At 36.4% G+C, this 25,171-nt stretch overlaps 2 protein-coding genes across 2 annotated transcripts in view; one reads left to right on the top strand and one right to left on the bottom strand.

Annotated features, from left to right (window-relative positions):
- LOC127657685 (protein Aster-A-like) overlaps positions 1–2,232 on the top strand; it is a 44,397-nt gene extending 42,165 nt beyond the window's left edge. Inside the window, 3 exon segments of the mRNA XM_052146529.1 lie at positions 352–459; positions 592–712; positions 2,084–2,232. Of these exon segments, the coding sequence (XP_052002489.1) occupies positions 352–459; positions 592–712; positions 2,084–2,179 (325 nt within the window). The 3' untranslated portion in view covers positions 2,180–2,232.
- Positions 2,233–9,171: 6,939 nt separating this feature from the next.
- On the bottom strand, positions 9,172–24,058 carry LOC127657817 (sodium channel subunit beta-1-like). The gene is made up of 6 exons (XM_052146736.1): positions 22,309–24,058; positions 14,242–14,408; positions 12,032–12,269; positions 9,744–9,885; positions 9,425–9,496; positions 9,172–9,309 (listed from the first exon to the last, which is right to left on the bottom strand). The coding sequence occupies exons 1-5, from the start codon at positions 22,358–22,360 to the stop codon at positions 9,430–9,432; spliced, it is 666 nt and encodes a 221-aa protein (XP_052002696.1). The 5' UTR covers positions 22,361–24,058; the 3' UTR covers positions 9,172–9,309; positions 9,425–9,429.
- Positions 24,059–25,171: the final 1,113 nt, after the last annotated feature.

Here is a 25,171-nt window from a genome sequence, read left to right as displayed (position 1 = left end):
AGGTGAGTAAATGTTGAGAGAATGTTTATTTTTGGGTGAACTATCCCTTCAATTTTGAGAAATTTGGCTCTCCATACTTTAACAATCTTTCCAAATAACAGTTATTTACTAAGTGTTGTCCATCACTCTTTTTCTGTTCTTCCCTTTTTTTGCCTACTAATTTCTCTCCTTGCTGTTCCTCCCTCTCATCTTGCTTTCCCGGCTACCTCCTGCACATACAGGATCTGTGTCAGGTAGAGCCTCTGTCTCTTGTGCTTCAAGGAAAACAAGTTTTCATGATCCCAAACACAATTCCTTATACACCCTCAAGTACAGACAACTATAATTATCTCTCCACTCTTCCTCTTCCAGTCTGGTTGTTCTAGTGGCTCTGAACATGATGCTGTTCTACAAACTCTGGGCACTCGAGCGGGCCGCACACACACTGGAGACCTGGCACTCCTACTCTTTAACTGACAGGTACATTAAAATCCTTGTCTGATATGATTGTTGTCATATGGTGGTCTGAATGGTTGTGTGCTCACTCTGCTTTTTAGTGGTTGCAAAAAAACTTGTTCTCATGCTGATTTAAAGTTATCGTCCTCTCCCCAGCCCTCTGCCTCAGTCTGCAGGAGAGTGGGCGCAGGTACTGCAGCTCCAGAAGCAGTTCCACCAGGCCCAGATGAACAAATGGCAGCAGATTTTAGAATCTTCTGTCACACTTCTGGATCAGGTGCGTCTCAGAGATACATTTCTAAAACTAAAAGATAAATCATTCGCAGCTCTCAGCAGAGACATTGACTTATCTTTAGGAAAATATAGCATTAGGCCAAAAACATTTAAAGACTTTACCAATTCCAATTTATTGTAGAGAATCAGTTTGTTCGTATGTTATATTTATTTTATTTATTTTTTTGCAGCGAAATTCATATTTAATTAAATATTGCTGCTTCTCACAGATTTCAAATTGGTTATGTGTGTGTGTGTGTGTGTGTGTGTGTGTGTGTATGTTGTTCATTTTTAACTCATTTAAAAGTTTAAAAGAGTGACAATCTCATTTTATTCTTGTATTTATTCAAAATGCCTTTTAGATTTTCCACAAAAATAAATAAATGAAAGTAAAAAAAAAAAAGACAAAATTATTTTTTAAATTATTTTTTAATGGTTTATGTTTATGTGAAATCAGGGTGGTTTGAGTGGTAACTAGGGCATCGCTAGGGTGGTGTTAGATGGTTGCTTTCTGGCCCAAGTCATAAGAGATCCTCCACAAGTCTCTATGGCATCTTGATTGCTAGATTTGTATGGAGGACTTTTCTATGGAAGTCGATGGGATCTGGAGATTTATTTTCTGAAATAAAAATATTTTTTTAATAAAATACATGATTCTGTATAATTATTATTACTAATTTTAACTACTGTATTTATTAACCAATTTTACTAATTATTAGCCAATTTGATAAATAGTTATTATAACTATTTTCCACACAATATTGTAATCTATTTTTGCTAACAAATTTAAGCCAATTATTCAATTTCCTAAAAAACTTGTCTTAATATCCCATTTAATATGCTTCTTAAATAGCATAAAATAGTCTGTGTACAAAATAGATTATACTGTAGCTGCCTATAGAAATGGGGCTCATTTAAGGGGAATATATATGTCAGCGTTGGTCCTACTCCTTTACTCTACTGTAAAGGAGTAGTACCACCGCTGACATATAGGCGGCGCTCTATCCAGATAAAATGCGAAAAACAAGCCCATGGTCATGTTTATAATCAAAAGGGAGGTGCTGTATTTACACTGTACTCTACCGGGTCTTTTTTGACCAAAACAGAACGGCTGATAAAAAATCTCCAAATTATTATCTCCAAAACAGAAGGGTTAAGTTAGTATAATTAGTTGTTTTTATTATGTGTTTAAGGTGGATGCTGTAGAATTGAGGTCCTCATTGATTCTGTGCCAGTTAAATACCGCTTCAGTTTGTTCAATTATAGGCCTGTACACTAATAAATGACTGTATACACATCAACATTCTTCTCATAATGTCTCTCAGTATCAGGTACTTTTCAAATGTTAAAGTTGTGCCTTCTCCCCCTCTTGTAGATGAAACAGTCTTTAGAGAAGCTTCATAGAGGAATAGTCACCCCAGAGACACAGCAGGAGTCCGATCCAGCACCAGAAACACTGACGGATCCGTGAGATTCCACTTAGCCTCTGTACGGTAACCCCCTCACAGAACTGCTTACAGCCGGAGGGGACAAATCTGGGAAGGGAGATGGTGCTTTCTTCTTTTTCTGTGATATTACATTGGGAGTGTGTTGGGTATCTCTGGGTTACCCAAACATCCTAGCAACAGCTACATGACTTTCTACTGGCTGTATAATAAACACTCAACACTTCCATCAGTTTCAACTCCTTGACCTCTATGGGACATAAGCAATAACACCAATGAACGGGATCAGTCATACTCAGCATATGGAGAACCTCCGTGACTTTCAGCTGTGCTGCATCTTGAGCCTTTCTGACCCATTCTGCATGTCTGAGAAAGCTGAATGTGAGCTTTTAGCAGACTGCAAACTCATCATGGACTCATTTTTCAGAAGCGCCGAGCACAGTTTGGGAGAGATGATTCGAAGATGGACCTTTCAAAGAGGGAAGGCGGTTTATGGTGGACGCTGCTCTCCTATCTTCTGGAGGACATCAGCCTCAAATCTAGGTCAATCTGTTCACCGGTCAGAATAAACAGGTCATTTATTTTTTCTTTCATGGAAGAGACACTCCTTTCTGTTCAATAGCTCTTCCGTTTTGTTTAGTTTTTTTTGGCTGATTTTTGAAAATTGGCCAGAATGGGGTAAGAAAGTGTGTCAGTATTTATTTAATAGACTTGAATTACAGTTTACACTGCAGAAGAAAAAACTATTCTTAAAGAGTAGGTTTGATTTTTGTTTTTGTCATCGTCCCAACATCCTTAAAACAAGATATATTTAAGTAGCAATTTTGCATTACAAGACTTATTGGCAATTTGTTTTCCTCTTAAGCATAAATTAAAACATTTAGTGGTTAAAAACAAAAATCTGGTTTATACCAAACAATAAAAACTAGTTGCAAATGGGGTAACAACTTAATCCAAGAAATATGCTCTGAAAAGTAATGTTATCTTACATGATTTTGTTTTAGATATTTTTACTGGAAAAGAGACAAAACGCTGATTAAGAAAAGCACTTTGTGTTGCAGTGAAATGTCCTTAAATCATTGTGTGTTTCTGCTCGTGTTGTCTTTGAACACGGACCAATGTAGTAATGGGTGAAATGAGTGATAAGAACTCTCGTTTTAGCAATAATCATGGGGTATAATTGTAAAAACTGTTAGAATTTAATCAGAAATACAGAACGCAAAAATATGAATAATAATTAGAAGAAATGTAAAACATGCAGCTGTTACTTAGGATGGAGTATCAGAGTGATGCTTGTTTTTACACATCGAACACTTTTTAATTAGTTTTGTTTTTAGATCCCTGTGTGTTCATGACATGGGGTGAGTGGGAGGTATTGTATGTGGTTGTGTAAATTGTCTGGAAACTCATTGAGTTTTACTGGAGTCAAACTTGAACTTTTCAGGGTTACTGTAAGCTCGACCAGTACACATGGATTCAGCCATTCCTGGGGCTGTTTGTTTAGGACCAATCAGAACTCAAGACCAGGAAGAACTAAAGGAGATCTGAAGGCAGTATTGTGATGTATTTCACATTTCATTCAACACTGTAGATGGGTGAATCTTGCAAAGAATAAGTCGTATTTCACCCAAAGTGTATTTTGCATAAAGAAAATTAAGCCTACTTGTGGAACCATTAAGTATTTTTAAATTGTGTAATTTATTATTAAGACAGTTAAATTCATTTGCCCCATAAATTCTGTTACTGTAATGAAGGGGGTGTAACATTACTGTTACTATGTGTGTGGATGCTTTACTTGTCACTTTGTATGAAATGCTTAATATTCTTAATGATGATTCTCATTTCTGCAAAACATCTTGTCTGGATACAATGATTTTTAATATTTAAGCATGAATATTGTATAAATATTTTGTAACTGAAATAATATTTGTATAGGTTTAAATAATAATTTTTGCATTTCAACAATGAGAATACAGTTCCTTACATTACAGTAATGAGAATTGGGGGAAATGTGCTTAATTGCTACGAAAACAGCGAGCGTCTTTACATGCAAACAAATAGTACCATAAATCAGCTGATTCAAAAAAAATATTTTAACACAAGAAAAGTGTTTATATGAGACTTGAAATCATCATATTCTTCTCTGATTTTCACGTGTAAACGCATGCGCACAACACTTTTTTTTTTAGTCAACAAATTTTACATTTTCTTCATGCTAAATATTATTTTTCATTTAATTATAGGGTGAAATATGACCCGAACATGTTCTACACAGGCTTCATGAGATTTGCCCAGAGGCTTTGGGTTCATTTTTGTGTCTTTTTATGTTGTTCTCTTGTTTGATTTGGACAGTCTGATACTGTCATCCCCATACACTCATATCTCCATTTGTTGTCTCAGTCTGTCCTGCCCTTCAGCCTCAGTGATCTCTCCCTCCTCTGAGTGTGTTATCAGAGTGCTATCTGTCTGTCTGTGGGCACTGCTGTGCAAAGCCCTTGCTGAGTGATGAAAGTGTGTGCTATTTATTCGGGTCAGGGAGGGAGAGAATGAAGGTGGGATGTATAGACATGATTGTAAAGATGACAGTCAAAAATATAAAATAATAAAAATTGCAAAAACCTTGTAAAATCGTGGTGTGTGTTACTGAATAGAACATCCTTTTCTTTTTACACTGGTTAGTATTTCCTGATCAGTGCTAGTCAAATCATCTGGTCATGATATTATCTATGGTTGCATTGGGTGGGCAGTAGACAACACATTGAATGAACTGGTTAAAAAACACTGACTAATTCAACTGTGAAGCATTTATTAAGAAATTGCTAACACTGGAAACCTGTACATAAATGTTCAGTATGATTGAATGGTCATTGGGCATTATATACAGTATATTGGCAAGTATTGGATGAAAGTTGTCCTTTTTTATGCATGCTGCTAAAACTGCCTATAAATGATTTATATGCATTTCTGAATGGCTTGTTAGTCATTTAATAAACCCCTAACAAAGGGAACACTAATGCAAAGTGTTACTTGTCATCTTTTTTGTAGTGAAATAAATAATTAGTTAAGTACTGCTGTTTATCGCTAGATTTAGGTTTAATAAGCTTTAGTGATACAAATGGCTTTTTTTTTATTATTATTTAATTAACTGTACTTGGTGTACATGCACTTGTTAAATTAAATGTAGTCACCCTAAATGAGTATATCCAGATCGGTCCTTGTCAATAAAACTGTCTGGCTATATTGTGCATGCCAAACACATTAGAACTGTCACTTTAAAATCAAACATCTCACACTTTATTTTTTGCAGTGTATTTTATTCTTGTTATATTCTATTTTGGGAAGCAACATTTTCACTTAAACATGAACTGCATACTTGATTTGTTGAGGCCATATAAGTGTTGTGTGCATACTGTACAGTGTCCCACAGATGTGCAGACCTTAACAAAACATGATTTTCTGTGACATCAAAGCGTTAGTACAATACAATCTATATTCTTTTGTATTCATCACTGCACTAAAAGCAGCTGTGTTACTAAACATTTGCTAAATCAGGAATGTATTTGAAAACGTATTACTTGGACAGTGTTACAGCTGGCCATGTCTATGAAAGATTTATAAACGTAAGAAAAACTGAAATGGGAAGTCTCAGAATTGATCATGCATGCATAAAGGCAGTGAGACTTTGGCAGTGTGGTGCTGCCCTCTGTAGTCTCCAGCAGAAATTGGCTACTAAGAAGGAGAGGAAAGACTTGACAGTTTTTGACTGCACTTATGAATGAATACATTTGATTCCTGCTTTATCTTCTTGTCATTTTTTCGTTTGAAAACACCATGCATGAAGAGCCAGAGGCTTGAACATTGATACACAAGACATTCGGCTAAATGAAGGAAACTTGTCTCTCATCTATATTTAATAGTTGTATATTATTTATCACGTCTCTGTATATTTTATTGAAGCACAGCTATGCTACGTAATCCTAGACAACAAAGCACTTTCTTCCCTTTTATGGGTTATAAACACAATTGAAACGTTCGTTTCAGTTTTGCACAGAGGCAGAGCGCCCCCTATAGGCTACATGGATTGAACTTGCTCGCTCATAGTGATTGCTTTAGGCCCAGAACAGATATTTTGTGCTTATTATGCTCAAAATCGTTCCTGTTTAGTGACAAGAGTTCAGTGAACAGTAAAAGTTGGTTTCTTGTCATTGAGGTGAACTGTTAGTTATGTGTCAGTGAAAAAACTTTAAAAGTTATGCTTAGCTTAGTCGTGGTGAAATAAGTTCGAAACCCTGTAAGTGAAAAGGGCAATTATACAGGTTGGAAGCTCTTTTCATAAATGTGTATTTAAAATTGTTATCTGTCCCCAGCTGCCAACCACAAGAAATCTTCATCCTGATATCGCTTTATATAAATCGCTTTGCTTTCCTAAACACCGTTTTATTTTTCTATTATGTCTTGTGTACTTTTGATCTTTTATGTGAGAATAAATAATGATATAAAGAGATACAAGTTAAAAATGTTGTGTTAAAAGCTCAAACACATACAGTTGAAGTCAGAGGTTTACAAACATTTAGGTTTAAGTCATTAAAACTAATTTTTAACCACTCTACGGACTTCATATTAGCATACTATAATTTTGTCAAGTCGTTTAGGACATCTACTTTGTGCATGCTATGAGCAATTTTTCCAACAATTGTTTACAGACAGATTGTTTCACTTTTATTTGACTATATCACAATTCCAGTGGGTTGAAGTTTACACACACTAAGTTAACTGTGCCTTTAAACAGCTTCGAAAATTCCAGAAAATAATGTCAAGTCTTTAGCCAATTAGATTCTGATTGGAGGTGTATGTATTTTAAGGCATACCTTCAAACTCGGTGCCTCTTTGCTTGAAATCATGGGAAAATCTAAAGAAATCAGCCAAGACCTCAGAAAAAATATTGTGGACCTTCACAAGTCTGGTTCATCCTTGGGAGCAATTTCCGAATGGCTGAAGGTACCACGTTCATCTGTACAACAATAGTACACAAGCATAAACACCACGGGACCATGCAGGCATCATACCGCTCAGGAAGGAGATGACATTCTGTGTCCAAGAGATGGATGTAGTTTGGTGTGAAAAGTGCACATCAATCCCAGAACAACAGAAAAGGACCTTGTGAAGATGCTGGAGGAAACAGGTAGACAAGTATCTATATCCACAGTAAAACGAGACTTACATCGACATAACCTCAAAGGTTGCTCAACAAGAAAGAAGCCAACTCTGCAAAACCACTATAAAAAGACTACAGACTACAGTTTGCAAGTGCACGTGAGGACAAAGATCTTACTTTTTGGAGAAGTTTCATCTAGTCTGATGAAACAAAATAAGATGGCATCATGAGGAAGGAAAATGTTGTGGATATATTGAAGCAACATCTCAAGACATCAGCCAGGAAGTTAAAGCTTGGTCGCAAATGGGTCTTCCAAATGCACAATAACCTTCAAATTTGTGGCAAAATGACTTATGAACAACAAAGTCAAGCTATTGGAATTGCCATCACAAAGCCTTGACCTTAATCTGATAGGAAATTTGAGGGCAGAACTGAAAAAGTGTGTGCGAGCAAGGAGGCCTACAAACCTGACACAGTTATACCAGTTCTGTCTAGAAAAATGGGCAAAAATTCCAGCAACTTATTGTGAGAAACTTGTGGAAGGTTACCCAAAACGTTTGACCCAAGATAAACAATTTAAAGGCAATGGTACCAAATACTAACAAAGTGTATGTAAACTTCTGACCCACTGGGAATGTGATGAAAGGAAAATAAATTATTCTCGCTACTATTATTCTGATATAATAAAGTACTGATCCTTACTGACCTAAAACAGGGAATTCTTTCTAAGATTAAATGCCAGGAATTGTGGAAAAAGTGAGTTTAAATATATTTGGCTAAGCTGTATGTAAACTTTGACTACAACTGTATGTACAAGTCATGTTCAGTACAATTTGTAATTTTTAGTGTTACATATTCATGCATTACTCGATTAATTTGTTAACCTGAAAGCTGTCGTCTACAATGCAACACCATGTCAGCGCTTTATTTAACCTCCTGAGACCCCCACGTGACTGCTGTGTGCATTTTCCATTTCCCTTTTTGATTTGTAACTAGTAGCACCTAATAAACAAGCAAGAATATATATATATATTAAATTCTAGAGCAAATATCTTTTCTAAAAAAATGTATGTCTACATATGTGGACAGTGGGGCTAATTTGTGGAATTTTATGTAATTTCAACAAAAGAAAGTGAGATTTCTTTCATCAAAGTTTTATTATCTGTCCAGGAGTGTTGATTATTCACGTTTTTGAGACGTCATTGACATTGCAGCTGATTTTCTATAAAGCTGGATAAATACTTCTGATTAAAAGTAATGGTCAGCATCATCAAATCATTGCCAACCATGTTAAAATAAAATTACCATTTAAAAATTCTGAATATATGTACTGATTTCCAATTTCCCATGTCTGCCAGACATGGTAAGTGGTCCAAACATCATCTGCATGAAACTGAACTTTTGACCAGATGTTAGAAGTGAATGCACTAGGCTGCATAGAAAAGCAATAGGATGCTCCCTTGCTCCCTAATTAGTGAATGACTTTAATCTCCAGTATGCTGTCTGTCTTCAGTCATCTCAGAACAGTTTGAAATGCACCTTATTTTCATCCTAACTCCTAACAACATTTTCCAGCTTTTGGGTATATCCATTGATTCTCAATGTGATAATGCACAATACATATAGGACTTGATGGAAAAGACAAACTCGGTGTGTTGTTTTGTCACATGCAACATGCTGAAAGTTTAACCCTTTAATGACAGCCTAGTGTCTCCTAAACTGAGATCAGCTGGCTTTAAAAAAAAATAATTATGCATAGCCTATAGTGAAGCCAAAACTTGATGTCCACACATGTAGACTCGGGGTCTCACGAGGTTAAAACAACATTTGCATGTCTGCGCAATGTATGGCAGCGTGTTTTTTCCTGATGGTTTAGAATGTTTGTTTGGTCACTGTCATACTGAAACCGGCGGTTGCCCAGAGCTCCAGTGAAGGTGACTGAGGAGGCAGTTGGTGATGTCATAATGGATGGAGAGCTTTATGCTTGAGAGATTTTTGGCCCTGAAATGAAACAAAAAGCAGATTATTACACTGTGCTGACTTATTATAGATGATTAGAAGATTCATCTTGAATACAGATATGAACTTGGCATTTTTTTGTCTTTAATAAACCTACCTATGTTATTCTCCCACTGCTACACCTGCACAATTATCTTTGCTCTCCGAGGTTATAGCTAAATATTCCGCCCTAAGACAACGGAAGCAGGTAAAGAAAGAGAGAAAGGACAGAAAAGGGAGTGAAGAAGAAGAGAATAACTAACAAAAGAAAGAATTTGAAATGTTTTGAACACAGAGAACAGCGTATCAAAACATTAAGAGTTGTCAATCATAAAAGTCTAGGAAGAATGTGGGGAAGGGGGGTTAAAGGGTAAGGGTCTATCCTGTTAATATTTTCATTTCAAAGATCTTGTATATCAGATAGAAGTTCAACTCACTCGCTCTCTCGCAGTGCTTCTTCTCCTGCTGCTGCTATCTTCCTGTAACAGTAGACCATCTCCACCACCAGCCATAACTGCAGCCCAATGATGGACACATACATCATAATCTCAGAAAGAATGGACGCCATGCCTCGAGTAGCTGCAGGAGAGAGTGATAGAATTCATTTTTTTTCCCTATCAATCTATTCTCTCCAGAAATCTATGTGTTGACTTGCAGACTTGGCTTGCTGTCTGTGATGGTGGGTATGATATTCGACTTGAGCTCGGACTACCTCATAAATATAATTATTTAATACCAAATAAAATTAAATAGAAATAAAGGTGAAGTTGTGGTGGTGGAGTGATACAGGGAGACTTGTCATAGGTATGATGTAAGGGTCCAACGTTAAAGACTACCTTTGTGTTGAGATTGACAGGATTAGGTGAACTCTCAATATTCTTATTAATATTGGCATTCAGAAAATGTTCAGGTTTTTTGGTCTGGTGTAGTTGTGCATAACTGTTGTTTATCTAAAAAGGCTTAAAAACCTCTACCGCATCTGATCTAGCTATCTAGATCATTTACGTTTGATTTACCACCCCTCTGACTATTGTCCAGCACAAACAAAGAAGTTCAAAGAACTATATCAGCATATTTGTTATGGGTTCTGCACTCAGCGTTTTGTAAAACTCAGTATTATGTGGACACAGTGATCAGTAGTGACACTGGTGCTGATGTGGCCCTGAATCAGCCTCAGACAGCAAGTACAGTATACACACAAATATGTCAGATTAATCACCTTCACCACATATGATGTGACATTCTAACCTTGGTCCTAGTGGACAGACACGTTCTCAGCAGAAGCTTCATGCCCATCCAAACGTAACCCCCTCAGATTTTTGAGCGACGTTGATTTTCAGTTGAACTTAAAGGAAGATGTCCACAAAAAGATTTGTAAGGCAGTATGCTTGTCTCAGTCTCCATTCACTTTTATTCCATCTCTTTTACATACAATGAAAGTGAATGGTGACTGAGGTTGTCATTCCGCCTCTCCTTTTGTGACAACATGAAGGGGAGTAAATTATGACAGAATTGTAGTTTTTGGGTGAACTATCCTATTATAAATATTTTACTCACTATCATGTCATTCATATGACTAATTGTCCCCATAGAACACAAAATTAGATATGTTGCAAAACAAAAGTGCATTGTCATCACTGGCTGTCAGATATTATATATTAGCTCAGGATTTTAAGTCACTTCGTACACTAAGCAAAAATGTTACCTCTAGACAAAAAATGAATGCTCTTCCAATATAATTTGTAATTTATTATTTGCTTATTTCATTATCCTATAAAATATATTAGTATAGGTAGTTATGTTGTTGTGGTTGTTGTTGTTTTTGGCATGTTTAAAGAAATCAAACCTAAAGATAAATACTGTAACCTTTAAAGAAAAAACTGTAAAGTTCTAGGCATAAAAAAGGGATGGTTCACTTGAAAATGAAAGATCTGTCATCATTCACTCACCCTTATGCCATTCCAAATCAGTATGAATTTCTTTCTTCTGTGGAACACAATAGAAGAAGTTTAGCAGAATGTTGACTCTGCTCTTTTCCATACAATGAAGGTGAATGGTAACCACAGGGTGTCAAGCTCCAAGAATGACAAGGCACCAAAAATGTAGTTCATATGACTCACAGGGCTGGGCGATATGGCTGATATAATTAGATTTGTGATATTTTTCAGTCTACTAACAATATTTGATGTGTATCTCGATTAATATGGACAATCCCCCTGGAGCAACCTGGAGTTAAGTGCCTTGCTCAAGGACACAATGTTGGTGGTTGTGGGGCTCAAACCAGCATCCTTCTGATTACCAGTTATGTGCTTAGACCATTACACCACCACCACTCCGTAATGGTGGTTGTGCTTAATAAAAAGTACTATATACCTATTATATACCAAGCATAAACAGAACAGCGTGTTACCCGTTTATTCTGAAGTGCACACAACCATGTTGATCTGTCTTTAATAGCAGCCTATTGCAGTTTTATAATCACCACATCACAATTATGGTGTTATTTTGATTAATTGTGCAGACCTGAAGGATCATGAACTTGTGTTTTTTGTTATTATTCAAGCTTGATAGCCCCTGTTTAACATTCACTTTCATTATATAAAAAGAGCAGTGTTAACATTCTGCCTAACATATTACTTTGTGTTGAACGGAAGAATGTCATACATGTTTGGAACGGCAAAGGTGTAGATTTCAGTGTTCCTATTGTCTCTTTTGACTAACGTACCTTTGCCCACTATATTGATGGTGATAAACTTGGTGGCATTGGTGCGAAACTCATAATTGGGGAAGATGAGGACCCGGTCAAAGAAGCATCGATAGGTGCCAGTATCGTTGAAGGTCACATTGAGGATGTAAATGGAGCCATCCTGCACGTCCATTGTTTTCTTACTTCCGTTCCAGTCAAGGCGGTCAATGAAACGGTCATCCATTATGTAGCCTGTCATATCTGCATAACTGTAGATCTAAATTTAAGAAACAGAGCTCTCATTAGCATAATATTAAAAAATAAACTGTGTCAAATCTACTAACTCCTAACTCTACAAAATCACTAGATTGCCTTAGAGCTTACTTGTTGTCAACAGACACAAGTCATTTAGGAGTGGCCGACCATTTTAGCACCTCTGGGTGTTCATTTTATTTTCATAATTCACTGGCCCATTTAGTGTTTTAATGATGTATACTAATGTCAATATTTAGAGAGCAGGGTTGCCAATAGCTAATATGACAATGATTTATACAAATACTGTATTTGATAATCCAATTTAACATTATCAAATGTTTGCATTTAACATCACAAATGCATTTATTTTACGCAAAATGTATTCAAGTTTCACTCAGATACATTTGAATACAGAAAATTTGGATTTTCCACAGAGTTTGGAACTGACACAAAAACTGTTGCGCACTACTTTGGTAATCCAAAGAAAGAATGTCTTTCATTAGGGGTTGCCCTAATAACAGAGGGCTTTTACTGCCCTCATAAATATACTCAAAAGTAAAGTGACCACTGATGCCCATTGGTTCTCAGTTTGCTTGAGAATGTTTTATAAATGATGTGCAGTAACTGACTACAGCGATGAAATGTTGCCATCATAAAAAATGCTTGATTGTTCCTTGGATGAAAAAGGCAACAGTCGTTTCTCAAGACTGAAGGCCTGCTTTGGTGGTTTAGATGTTTTAAAATACCACAAAAAAATTTAAGTATCAGCTTTTTTGTGTGTTTCAGTGGGAAAGCACTTGTATTGCAGTTTTCTTGTTTTTTGTTTTATATTTTTACAATTTTAAAGGTGACAAATATTAATTTCGTCCTTTCAGTAGCCTAGTTCTGTTAAGACAATGCCCTGGTATACTCCAACATCAGAAGAAACAAATAAAAAACATATATTTTTAAAAACTATATTTATAAAATAATATAAGCCTATTTTTTATGGCAATGAACATTTTAAACACTGTGACATTATTTTTAGGACAATTGCACACATTTAACCCCCCTAGCACTACATTATAGTAGTACTTCCTTTGTACTGCCTTTCATTTTAGCTGATTATTTATAAAAAAATAATTCTAAAACACCATCTTCTTAACTGTAATACAGTAAAAAAAAAAGATAGAAAAGAAAAGACTGTTGTTACGTTAATGAGAATCATCATTAAAAACAATTAGAAACATTCAGACATGTTTCGGTTATGCAATTTTGGGGATATGTTCTTAAAGAAATATTTTACCCAAAAAAGGTAATTCTCTCATAATTTACTCACCCTTATGCCATCCCAGATGTGTTTGACTTTCTTTCATCTGCTGAACTCAAATGAAGATTTTTAGAAAACATTCTCAGCTCTTATGGTCCATACAATGCAAGTTAGAAAGTGACACATTTTTAAGCTCCACAAAGCACTTAAGTCATCATAAAAGTTATCCATTAGACTCCAATAGTTAAATCATTATCTTCAGAATCTATATGATATGTGTAGATGAGAAACAGATTACTTTCACATTCTTTTTCTTGATCTGAAGATATGTATTAAAACACTGGAGTCATGTGGATTACGTTTATGTTGCCTTTATATGCATTTTGGAGCATAACAATTCTGGCACCCATTCACTTGCATTGTATGGACCTACATAATGGTCACTATAATGTGGTTCTCTCTCTCTGTGGGGCACGTGGTGAGTTGCGCGTGGATGCCGCGGAGAATAGCGTGAAGCCTCCACTCGCACTAGGTCTCCATGGTAACGCGCTAAACAAACCATATTATAAGATGCGTGGATTGACGGTCTCAGTTGCGGAGGCAACTGAGATTTGTTCTCCACCACCCGGATTAAGGTAAATCACCATGCCACCACAAGGATTTAGAGAGCATTGGGAATTCCAAATTGGGGAGAAAAAGGGAGAAAAAAAGAAGAGAGACTGATCTCCCCTGACCTCATACTCACATGTGTAAAGTCACTTTCGCCTTTGGCCATGAACCACCAGTCCACTGTGGCAGAAGCTGGCACTTCCCCTCGCATCTTACAAGAGATGCAACCCAGTTTGAAGCCATCACCCATCACTGCCTCCGTGTCAGAGTCAACCTCTACACACGCCCCACGGCAGAGCCATGCTACAGGAAGAACGAGACATAATTAGCCACAGAAACAGACACATCTGCTTCACTTCTTAAAAGATGCTCTATAAGTCTATATGATGCCCTCTTATTTTCATTGCTATTTTGAACAGACAGGCATTAGTATGACTAAAACTGGGGAAAAAAGTGTCTCTTTTTTCTCTTTTTATGCGTGCGTTACATTGCCTGAAATTTTGCATGCTGGCTTATTTTTTTTCTCAAGGCAGAGCATTATCTTCCAAGATTTATTTCCACTCATGAAAACTGTGCATTATTATAGTCTGTATTAACGGTGCATTTGAAAACAGTATTTGCTTTGATGGCTTTTTGTTTTTGTCTGCACACAAAATGTTTTGAGGGGAAATAAAAAAGTGGTGAGCGGATCCGGTTTGAGTTTAGGTCTTTAATCTGCTTTCATATATAGGTGCAGGTCTCTATATATGTCAGGATATCACAAACACTAGCAGAAAGGAACACACCTGTAATTCCAAGTATCTTTCTCTCTCTCTCTCACACCCTGCAGTTTCCACAGAGACATCTGCATCGCTCTCAACCAATGATCTTGTACTATTTTCAATTCTGACCTCTGGAGATGTGTGCAGTGTATGTGTAATGAGATGAGGGACAGGAAGCAGTGCACACATGCATCAATGAGTGAGCAGATATTGCCTAGAATTATATCAATGGCAGCTATAGCATTACATTATATATTTACTGATGTTTTTTAGAAAGTCGTTTAGATTTGTATGAGCATCACTTTACTGTACCATTCAGGATAACAACATTTATAATTTAGTCTTGATGGATGAGAGAAAGGAGAAAAGACTAAAAATCACTGCCACACCAATTAAGGGGACAAGAGAGGGAAAAAGAAGGGAGACAGTTAACAAAGTACTTCAGAATTACATTCATTGACATAAATTATTATCATTGACATATCACTGATGTATTGGCTTCTGATTGGCTACAGAGAGGAAAAAGAAGGGTGGATGCAGGAGGAAAGACAATCATCATCACATAAATACTACACTGGGAGCACACTAGATGGTAAACAGCCCCTAAAGCTACTTAAGAAAAGTTTGCCCCTCCCAACTCCCTGTATTAATAGAAAATATGTAAACACAGGAAAATTCTGTTCATCAACCCATTTTATGGGGTACTATAGAAATGGAGAGGGCAAACTGAATATGAGCATGTACTGTACATCCATGAACACTTTGTAGGATGGGAGGAAAAAAAAGAAATTAGGTGACAGTACATAAGCACAATAATCTGACCTCACACGGTCAAAAACTCCCTTCAAAACTGTCAATGTCACTGCAGAGGAGGGATCATTACATTATGCAATTTATTCCAGATTAGACAGCACCATTGGCATTTAATCCTAGGATTACATTAAAGCATTAAAGATCTGAATTACTGGCATTTCAGTGGAAATTTAATAAAAGTACACTTTTTGGGCGGAATATGAGCAAATGAGAGTGACAGAGCTATAGAGAGAGAAGTCATTTTCTGAGAATTGATTTAGGTTTTCTGGTTAGAAACAAGCAGCTCAAGGCGACATTTCCATGCCAGCCAACCATCTTAAACTGTGTAGGGGTGACATGTACATGCTGGCCTCCAGGGAAATTGCTAAGATCTATGAGAAACACTGAGCTCCAGGGTGGAGGCTTTCCACAGGAACAATGGCTCTTTAATACCAAATTACCAAATGTGTGATCTCATGATAATATTATTGATGGCAGACAGGATTCCCACCACTGTGGTCTGACATATGTCCTATTGACCCCAGATGTTTTCATCTGCATCTACCCCACTATATAATCTAATCTCTAAAATGAATTCACAATTAAAGATTCTGTTAGTTACTGGTCAAGGGTAAAAGGCAAATGGCAGTGATATTTCTCTATATGCAATCTGAATAAAAAGACAAAGCCAATTCTTTTGTAGCTCCAAGATATTGAAGGCTTTTCCACAATCGAGTTTTGATCTGCATTATTCTAGTTTTTAGATTTTAATTCATTTATTTTTCAGGTCTATTTTATGTTCAGTTTGTCTTTTCAAATCAGTTTTGTTTTCATTGTTTTCTCTGTTACTCTGTCAGTTTTCATTTTAGTTTTTGCATTTTAAAGCTGGAATAGTGTAATGCATAAACGTATATCATTCAAATATGCTTAATGCAACTACATTTCTCATGGATGTTATCACTATCTAGTGGCATTTTTATGTTTATGAGGGCAGGTTGAAATGGTTTGAAATTGTATATTAACAGTATACTGTATTAAAAGCTAAATTGATTTGTGGTCATTTTTATTTTATTGTAACATTTCTGAATGAAATGTAACTTTTCTACCATCATGAAAATACATTTTAATTTTGTCTTTCCAATTATGCTAGTTTTATATTTTTTTCTTTAATGAAAATGCTTTGGCATTAGGTTTTGTTTTAGTTTACATGTAATTTTTATTAACAATAATAACACTGTTGTTGAGCAAGTATTTGTGTGTTTATGTGCTGGGATTGTTAATGGTAACACTTTACAATAAGCTTCCATTCGTTAACATTAGATCATGCATTAACTATCATGAACAAACAATTGACAATTTGAAAGATTTTACAGCTTTTATTCATGTTTGTTAGTGTTAGTTAATAAAAATAAAATGAATTGTTAGTTCATGTTAGTTCAAAGTGCATTAACTAATGTTAACTAATAAAAATTTTAATTTTAACAATTTATAAGTAAATGTTGAAATTAACATTAACTAAGATTAATAGATGCTGTAAATGTTTTTTCCATTTTTAGTTCATGTTAACTAATGTTGACAAATGTTAACAAATGGAACCTTATTGTTAAGTGTTACCTTGTTAATTTCCTCTTTTTTTTTCTTCAACTCTTCAATTATGTAGCTGTGAGCTTTACAAAGACATAATCCTTTATTTGTCCTTGTCTGTCCTTGCACAGATTTAGCACTACTCCCCCACCCTCTCATCCTTTTTCTCGCACACACAGTCAGGCACACCTTTTCATACCGTATCATACCGTATACCAGTTTCCACAGCACCAGACCCTAAAACCTATGTCACAGCTTTCCGAGGCAGCATGGCAGTGATGGATTCTGCTGAAAATCTGCTACGGATACAGACCTCGCACCTCATTGGTTTGCCTGTTTCTAGGTCTTTGTTTTCAGCTGCTGTTAAATGATTAACAGTTGCCTCCCTTCTGCTTTATGCCTTTCTAACATTGTACCAATGGCCCTGATCAGATATCATTATCATTACAAGCCACTAATGCTCAGTACTGCTGTTCTCATGGTAAGCCACTACAACCATTATAGATTGTAATTTGATTAGCATGACATAGTAATTAAGTGAAATAAAAATGCATTTCATTTGACATTTGAATCATATTTCTTGGTGACATTATTCCACTGCAACCTTTAAATAGTGGTCTGCTTTACTAAAGCAAGAATCACTATTACTATGTTTCGAGGTTTGCTGTAAACCCCCAACACTTAAGTATTAAACTTTGGTGTGCAACTCGTTGGGGGGGGGGGTTGTGGCAGGTCTGACGGTTCCCCCGGCCTGAGTCGTGTGGCAGGGGTTTGTGGAGGTGGGGGTGTGGCTGACTGCTATGTGTCGCTGTGTGATGATGACTAAATGCAGCCAGTGCCAGCCAAACATCAGTTCAGTCTATTATGATGGACTTCAGAAGAAGGATGCCAACTCCAACCATAAGATCATCTTCATGTAAAGGAAAGAATGCTGCTAGAATGTACAACATTAAATAATGAATTCCACCCCAAACTCAGACGTCAACTGAGACTTATTACACTCTACTTGTATGCATTATTACTACCAATATTAGATCTTGCATAGTACTGCTAGTTTGATAAATTGATCCAAGCCGGAGGATTGGATATGCCAAAACTGCACTTTATACTCAGATATTTAGCTAAGGGATTAGATATTAGATGATATATTCCTAAATAATCCAAGCTTCTAAATGCATAACCAGAAGATTGCTTAATTTGCTGCATTGTTCTTTGGTGACATAACCTGAAAGTGGAAAAAAAATGAACCAGCCCTGGTTGTGTTCTTTGCAATCAGATTGTGGAGTGGAGGGGGGGCGGGGCCGGGTCGGAATATCGCGCGCCCGGTCCCCAATCGGCCTGATGAGGAGCGCGAGGGATAAAGTTTTGTTCGAGAGAGAGAGAATTACGGGCATGTCCGCATGTGTGTTTGTTTATGTTGTGTTTTAAGTTTCTTATTAAATTATTATTTATGTTGACAAGCTGGTTCTCGCCTCCTCCTTGCCCATCCTTTAACTGTTTTACACAGATATTGTAGATTTGAGTTTGGACAGTTTGAGACCATATGATGTAAGTCACCACCAGGCGATCACAGGGTATTCTCTTTCTGTGTCTCACTTTCATTCTCACACATGCTTCATCATCCATGCTCACTCCTCCATTTCAACTCCTCTGAATAAAACAATTCCAAATGTGGGCCTTTGGACTGGTTCCTTAAAGGGATAGTTCACCCTAAAAATGAAAATTGTGTCACAATTTACTCACCTTCTTGTTGTTCCACATTTATTTATTTCTTCTGTAGAACACAAAAATGAGATTTGTTAACCTTATAGGCAAATGTTGTATTTGATGCCTTTCACTTTCGTTGTATGCAACACGATGTACTAAAGTTCATGGTGACTGAGGCTAACATTCTGCCCAACACCTCCTTTTGTGTTGAACTGAAGAAATAAAGTCCTACAGATTTGGAACATGTAATCGAGTAAATCATGACAAAAGTTTCATATATGGGTGAATTATCCCGCTAATGTTTTTCTTGGGTGAATCTGAGAGACGACTTACCAAAAAGGTATTATGCAAGGGATAATGTACAGTCAGCCGGTTGTTGTCGCAAAAACAACACAAAGGACAGGGGTCATTTATCAGCCTGAAGGGGTTTATTTTGCTATTACAACCAGCTTACTGTACAATATCTGGCTTATTACACAGCTACTAACCAAATCAATAAATACATCAACACAAAATATTGATTTGCATTGAAATTATGTAATTATGTGAGAAGAAATAAATAATTTAACAGCTGAAATCCACCCCGGTTTGTGTCACAGTTCTGTTTGTGTTTATTCTGTGTAAATGACCTGACTGCTCATTATTCAGCCTATTACAAGACTACTCACCAAATAAACAAATAAATGGACATGAAACATTGATTTGCATTGAAATTATGTCATTATGAGAGAAGAAAATAATCGCTGAACTAAATACCACCTAAGAGTTGCATCATAGTTCTGTTGGTTTATTTAGTAATTAATGACTGTATTACTACTCATTATCCAGCTCATTTAAAAGACTACTTGGCAAATAAATGCACATGAAATGATTGATTTAAGTTTAATAATAATAATTTTATTAGCTTACTTGAAGAGATCGCACAGTGAACCCAGAAGTAGTAAAGATGGCTTGCAATACTCAGATGAGCAGTCTGATATGTGGAGTATGGTTGTTACTTAGACATATCAGACCGATAGATGGTGCCATTGACTAATCAAAATCGAGTAGTCCAGAGAGCCATGTAGTAAACAAGTATTGTTGTGTAACAGTTCTCCTTTTTGAGCTTTCCCATTTCCTGTCTAATTCTGTTCTAAGTCAGTGCTCCACAAATTTTCACTCCTCCTTATGAAATAAAATAATAATATATTATATCAATAATAAGGACACACACGTCACAGAAACATAGATATTATCAATGAAATCCTAAATGCGAGCACAGGTGAAAAATCATTATTAATATTGTTTTAATATTGAATATGTGAAGCTAAAGCACTTTTTTTAAGTCACTTTTTGGATAACATTGTCTGCTAAATGCCTTGCATATAAACGTTATTTTTTATTTAAATGAACACATTTGTATGCACTATGCAGTTAAGCATGGTTTATTATGTGCATCCGAAAATAATGAAGTTTACATAAATTTTGTTGCTATAGCCACAGTCTTAGAAAAACAACAAACAATGACATGGTTGCGATCATTTATAATACTTTGGCAGGAATCCAAGGATCTGATGCGAGTGGGAATAGGCAAAAGATAAAGAAGGTTTGCATTTGTTCATCAGAGATATACAGGTATAACACAACAAAAGGTTGATCTAAACAGAAGGTAAATGGTGCTTTGTCAGTAGTACAGGATATAAACTTATCCCTATAATGGTGTCCTGACGCATGACATGAGGGGAAATAACAATTTCCACTGCGTAAACATGTGTAACAAGTGATAACACCTGTTCCCTGGGGGTGAGATATATTTCCATCTCTTTCCTCCTTGCTGTTGCAGATGAAAGATATTCAGGGTACTTATGAGCATCGACAGCCACATATTTTGGACACCCACCACAAAAAAAAGCATCACAAACAGAGACTGAAATTTTTTTGCAGAACATAACCGAAAACGGGAACCGTTGCTTTCTTTAAAAATGTACATTTACATTTACGCATTTGGCAGACGCTTTTATCCAAAGCGACTTACAGAGCCCTTATTACAGGGACAATCCCCCTGGAGCAAACTGGAGTTAGGTGTCTAGCTCAAGGACAATGGAGGTGGCTGTGGGGCTCGAACCAGCATCCTTCTGATTACAAGATTACCAGTTATGTGCTTAGACCACTACATCACCACCACTCCACTCCAATAAAATTACATCTTACCCACTTAAGATGATGCAGGATAGAGACATTTTGGCTAATCATCGGTTTTAGATGTATTTTTGAAATATTTTAAATAATTTTGGGGATATATTTATCATTATTTTATAAAGGCTATTGTACACTTTGCTTGTTATGATTTTTATGTTGATTGTTTCCCCATGGGAAAAAAATTCACTATTATGTTCACTTATTTTGGTTGAGACAAGTCCATTATTTTGAGCTTGTTTTTGATTTTTTTTAGAGAGATCTGGTAACACTGCAACTGGTATATCACCCAACCCTAGCACATAGTACTGATATTTAAATTATATATATATATATATATATATATATATATATATATATATATATATATATATATATATATATATATATATAATGTTATTAACCATTTTTTTTATTTCATTCTAGCTGGTTATGATTTGGAAAGGAGGCAACGGAACGCCCGAACCGGAAAGAAAAAAATAAAGTTTCTGCTCAGAAAGAACCAAAATGAAAAACATTTCGTTTTTAGTCCCTGATCACAACTGACTAAGAGATAATAGCAATCTATGACAGAAGTGAGGGAGTTTAGGCAAGAGCTACATTGCTGACTGAAACCATTTTGACCACATAAAATGACTCCATTTTGCCATTAAACATGCTTTACAAAGAGTTACAGCTGGTTTGGGGTTTTACTGAGCAATCTGGGTGGCTTTGGAACCCTAATAACCATAAACACACAGCCAAAGTGAGCTGAGACTGAATAAACAAAGTGTATAGAAATAACACTACTGGACAGGTGCTAAATTACCTTGAACTGGTCAGCAGACTAAACACATCCATGCTGTAAAAGCAACACTCAATTCAGTTGCATTATTACGTAAGCTAACATCTAAGAATTCATTACAACTGGCACTGGCTTTCACATATGTTTAATCTATATGTCTGTCTGTCTGTCTTTCTTTCTGTCTGTCTCTCTGTCGGTCTATCTATCTATGTAAATACTTGAAAATGCCAGCATTATGACTGACAGCATCACATACATTTTAGTTTTAGAACATGAATGGATTTCCCCTACACACTGAGAAGCGACCTCTTCCCTTTACATGGCCTAACTGACACAGACAGATGCAGATTGTAATGTCTGGAATGTGCATATCAAGCGTTACATAGCTTAAAACACTCACCTTGTGTTAAACACATCAGCACAGGAACCCACAGAAGCCGCAGTGCAGACATCTTCACTGATGATAGGCGTTCCTTTCGGAGTCGTGTCTCTGTGTGTATCTCTCACACAAAAACACAATCACACACACACACAAAACACAGTATCACACAGTTGACAGAAAAGCCAAAGGTCTTGACAAGTACTCCACAGTGAGACAGAAGCTCTGCGAGGGAAATACGTCCTCTGGATCTGTGAACAGATGAGCTTGACAGTATAGAAAACAGTTCAGACCAGAGGCAGACAGGGAGATGATGTAGGGCTTCCCTCTTAGTTCAGACCCTAATGATGGATCCTCCTTTCTTTAGTCGCTGTTGAGGACCAAATGAGTCCAATGTATCAGAGAATGTGATGTCTTCTGTGTGAGGCGATCTGTCCAATACGTCCAGGCATGGAGTATTCAGTTACTCCATGAAAGTAAAACGAGCTGAGATGCCAGACTCAGATGTCTATAATTGTTCTTAGGATGTTTTCTTCAGCTGTTTAGCTCTGAGGCAGAATCTATTCTGTGCTATCTTCTTTAATGATGATCTCAATATTCGGTTTCAGGTGATACAAATGTTTTGATCAATATCTAATCTGACTTCTAAAATATATAGTGGGATAGTCACTAATAAACAAAGTTTTCTTTTTGTGATAGTGGAAGACTTGGATCTGAGGTTTGTGATCTAGAATGAGAGATATATTTAAATAATGGAAGACAAGTGAGTGTTACACTTTTAACCTAAGAAAATAATTTAGGTGAACCAATCTTTGCGCCACAGTGTGTATATATATATATATATATATATATATACTGTATATTGCTTATGTACTCTGTGAATTATAGCTTTTGAAAGGTTAATGTGTGACTGTGAGGATGTATCTCTTAGCATCAGTTCCAAATGATAGACTTAAAGACAATTGTAAGTAATGACCTGCTAAATATATACTGTAATATGAGGAATTTATATTATAGGATATATAAATTAACAACTAATTTAGCAGACTGCCTAATGCGGTCTAATGCACTTCAACACTGGATGTAATGTTTGTGCATTTCTTTCATTAAAAATTAAAGCACGTTACTGATACATGTTATAAGTGTGACCGGATGTGGTTATTGTTTATGCCATTTGGTCATATTCTGTTATTTTGACAAAGCGTCTGTATTTCCAACTATCAAGCATGAAGGCATATGTCTAACAGCGCATAATGATCAACAAAATATGTCAACAGTACATCATTCATGCGTCTACATTACAGAGGAATTGATTAATTACATTCCCTAGTCTTTTAAATAATATTCAATGAGTGTGATATGATGAAAGGCATGCAAGGATGTGTTTGAGGCAAATGTCAACAACGTCGACGATAATTCCACTGTCAACAATGGTACATGTGTCATTGGGACGCTCTTCTCAGCCTACCATTACCGATAACCACATGTTTTTAGTCGAAATGACGTTCCTTTTCACCGTGTCTTCTTCATTCAGTTGCTTATTCGCGCTTTTCCTCCGGCACCACCATTCGTAAAAACCGTTGAAGTCGCCCCGCTCGCGCTGTTATATCGTTCAATGAGTCGCGCGGTGACAGTTTTTTGCGCGTGCGTCACGAAAATAAACCAAAAATGCCGCCGTTCGATAGCCTGCAGCTGTTCCCCGCATATATGCTCGGTTCTGAAATAGTAATGTGCACAAAAATCCTCTTGAACCGGAGCAACACACCTGCAATCCACCGCAGTAATGCGTTCATTGGCGGTGTCTCGTGGTTTGTAAGGATGCGGCGTGCGTTTGGGATAGGCAGGAGGGGCAGGGAGGGAACATTGATAGGGGAGGGATACACAGACTGATGCATTGCAGTAGTGGGATGAATAGAAAGACATGGGGAGTGGGGATTACATTTTCAAAACGTTAAGGCAACGTAAACGATGATTTGTCGACTTTCAGATTCTTTCACAATTGCAGGACAGATATCACTGACATCTAAAACGAGACATACAGTTAACGCTCTTGGGATCCCAAATGCCCCTCTATAGCTACTGTGCACTCGACAGTGCGGATTTTCTAGAACATTCCACTAGAACAAATTATTATGGGGTTATGGAATTAGGGGGAATCCCAGCCCGTTAATTAGTAGTTTGTCCTGGCATGTGCCTAGTTACCTGAATGAGGACATAGCCTACTGTAGATATTGTTTTTATATGTAAAGTTAATTATAATTTGTCTTAAAAGACCCGCCCAAACCCAATGCTTATATGTAAACCTAAAGTAAACTTGCATTACCAGAACAAAAACTAAAAACAGATAATTTGGTAACACTTCAATAAAGTTATATTTTTAACATTACTAAACTATACTTTAGTTAACATGACCTAACAATGTACAATACTTTTTTGACACTTAGTAATCTCGGTTAATATTAATATTCATTTCAACATATAGGCCTACTAATAAAAAAAATATATGTTAAAATTAGTTAATGCACTTTGACCTTACATGAACTAAGACAATTGCATTTAACATTAACAGAGATCAATTAATGCATCATAAAAAAAGTTCATGATAGCCTACCAACGCAAATGCAATTTTTTCTGATGAGGTCCTCCGACTCTCCAAAGTACGGACAGAATTAGCAATTAACTTATGGGGTCAATTTTGCATGAAGATTTAAATGTATAGTTCACCCAAATATGAAAATTGTCTCAACATTTACTCACCCTCGTGCCATCCCAGATGTGTATGACTTTCTTTCTTCTGCAGAACACAGAAGTGAAGATTTTTAGAAGAATATCTTTGCTCTGTAATTTCATACAATGCAAGTGAATGGTGGTCATATCTTGAATC

The sequence above is a fragment of the Xyrauchen texanus genome, chromosome 17 (assembly GCF_025860055.1).
Source record: "Xyrauchen texanus isolate HMW12.3.18 chromosome 17, RBS_HiC_50CHRs, whole genome shotgun sequence".
In the NCBI taxonomy this organism is placed as follows: Eukaryota; Metazoa; Chordata; class Actinopteri; order Cypriniformes; family Catostomidae; genus Xyrauchen; species Xyrauchen texanus.
This window is presented reverse-complemented; position numbering and strand designations above follow the sequence as displayed.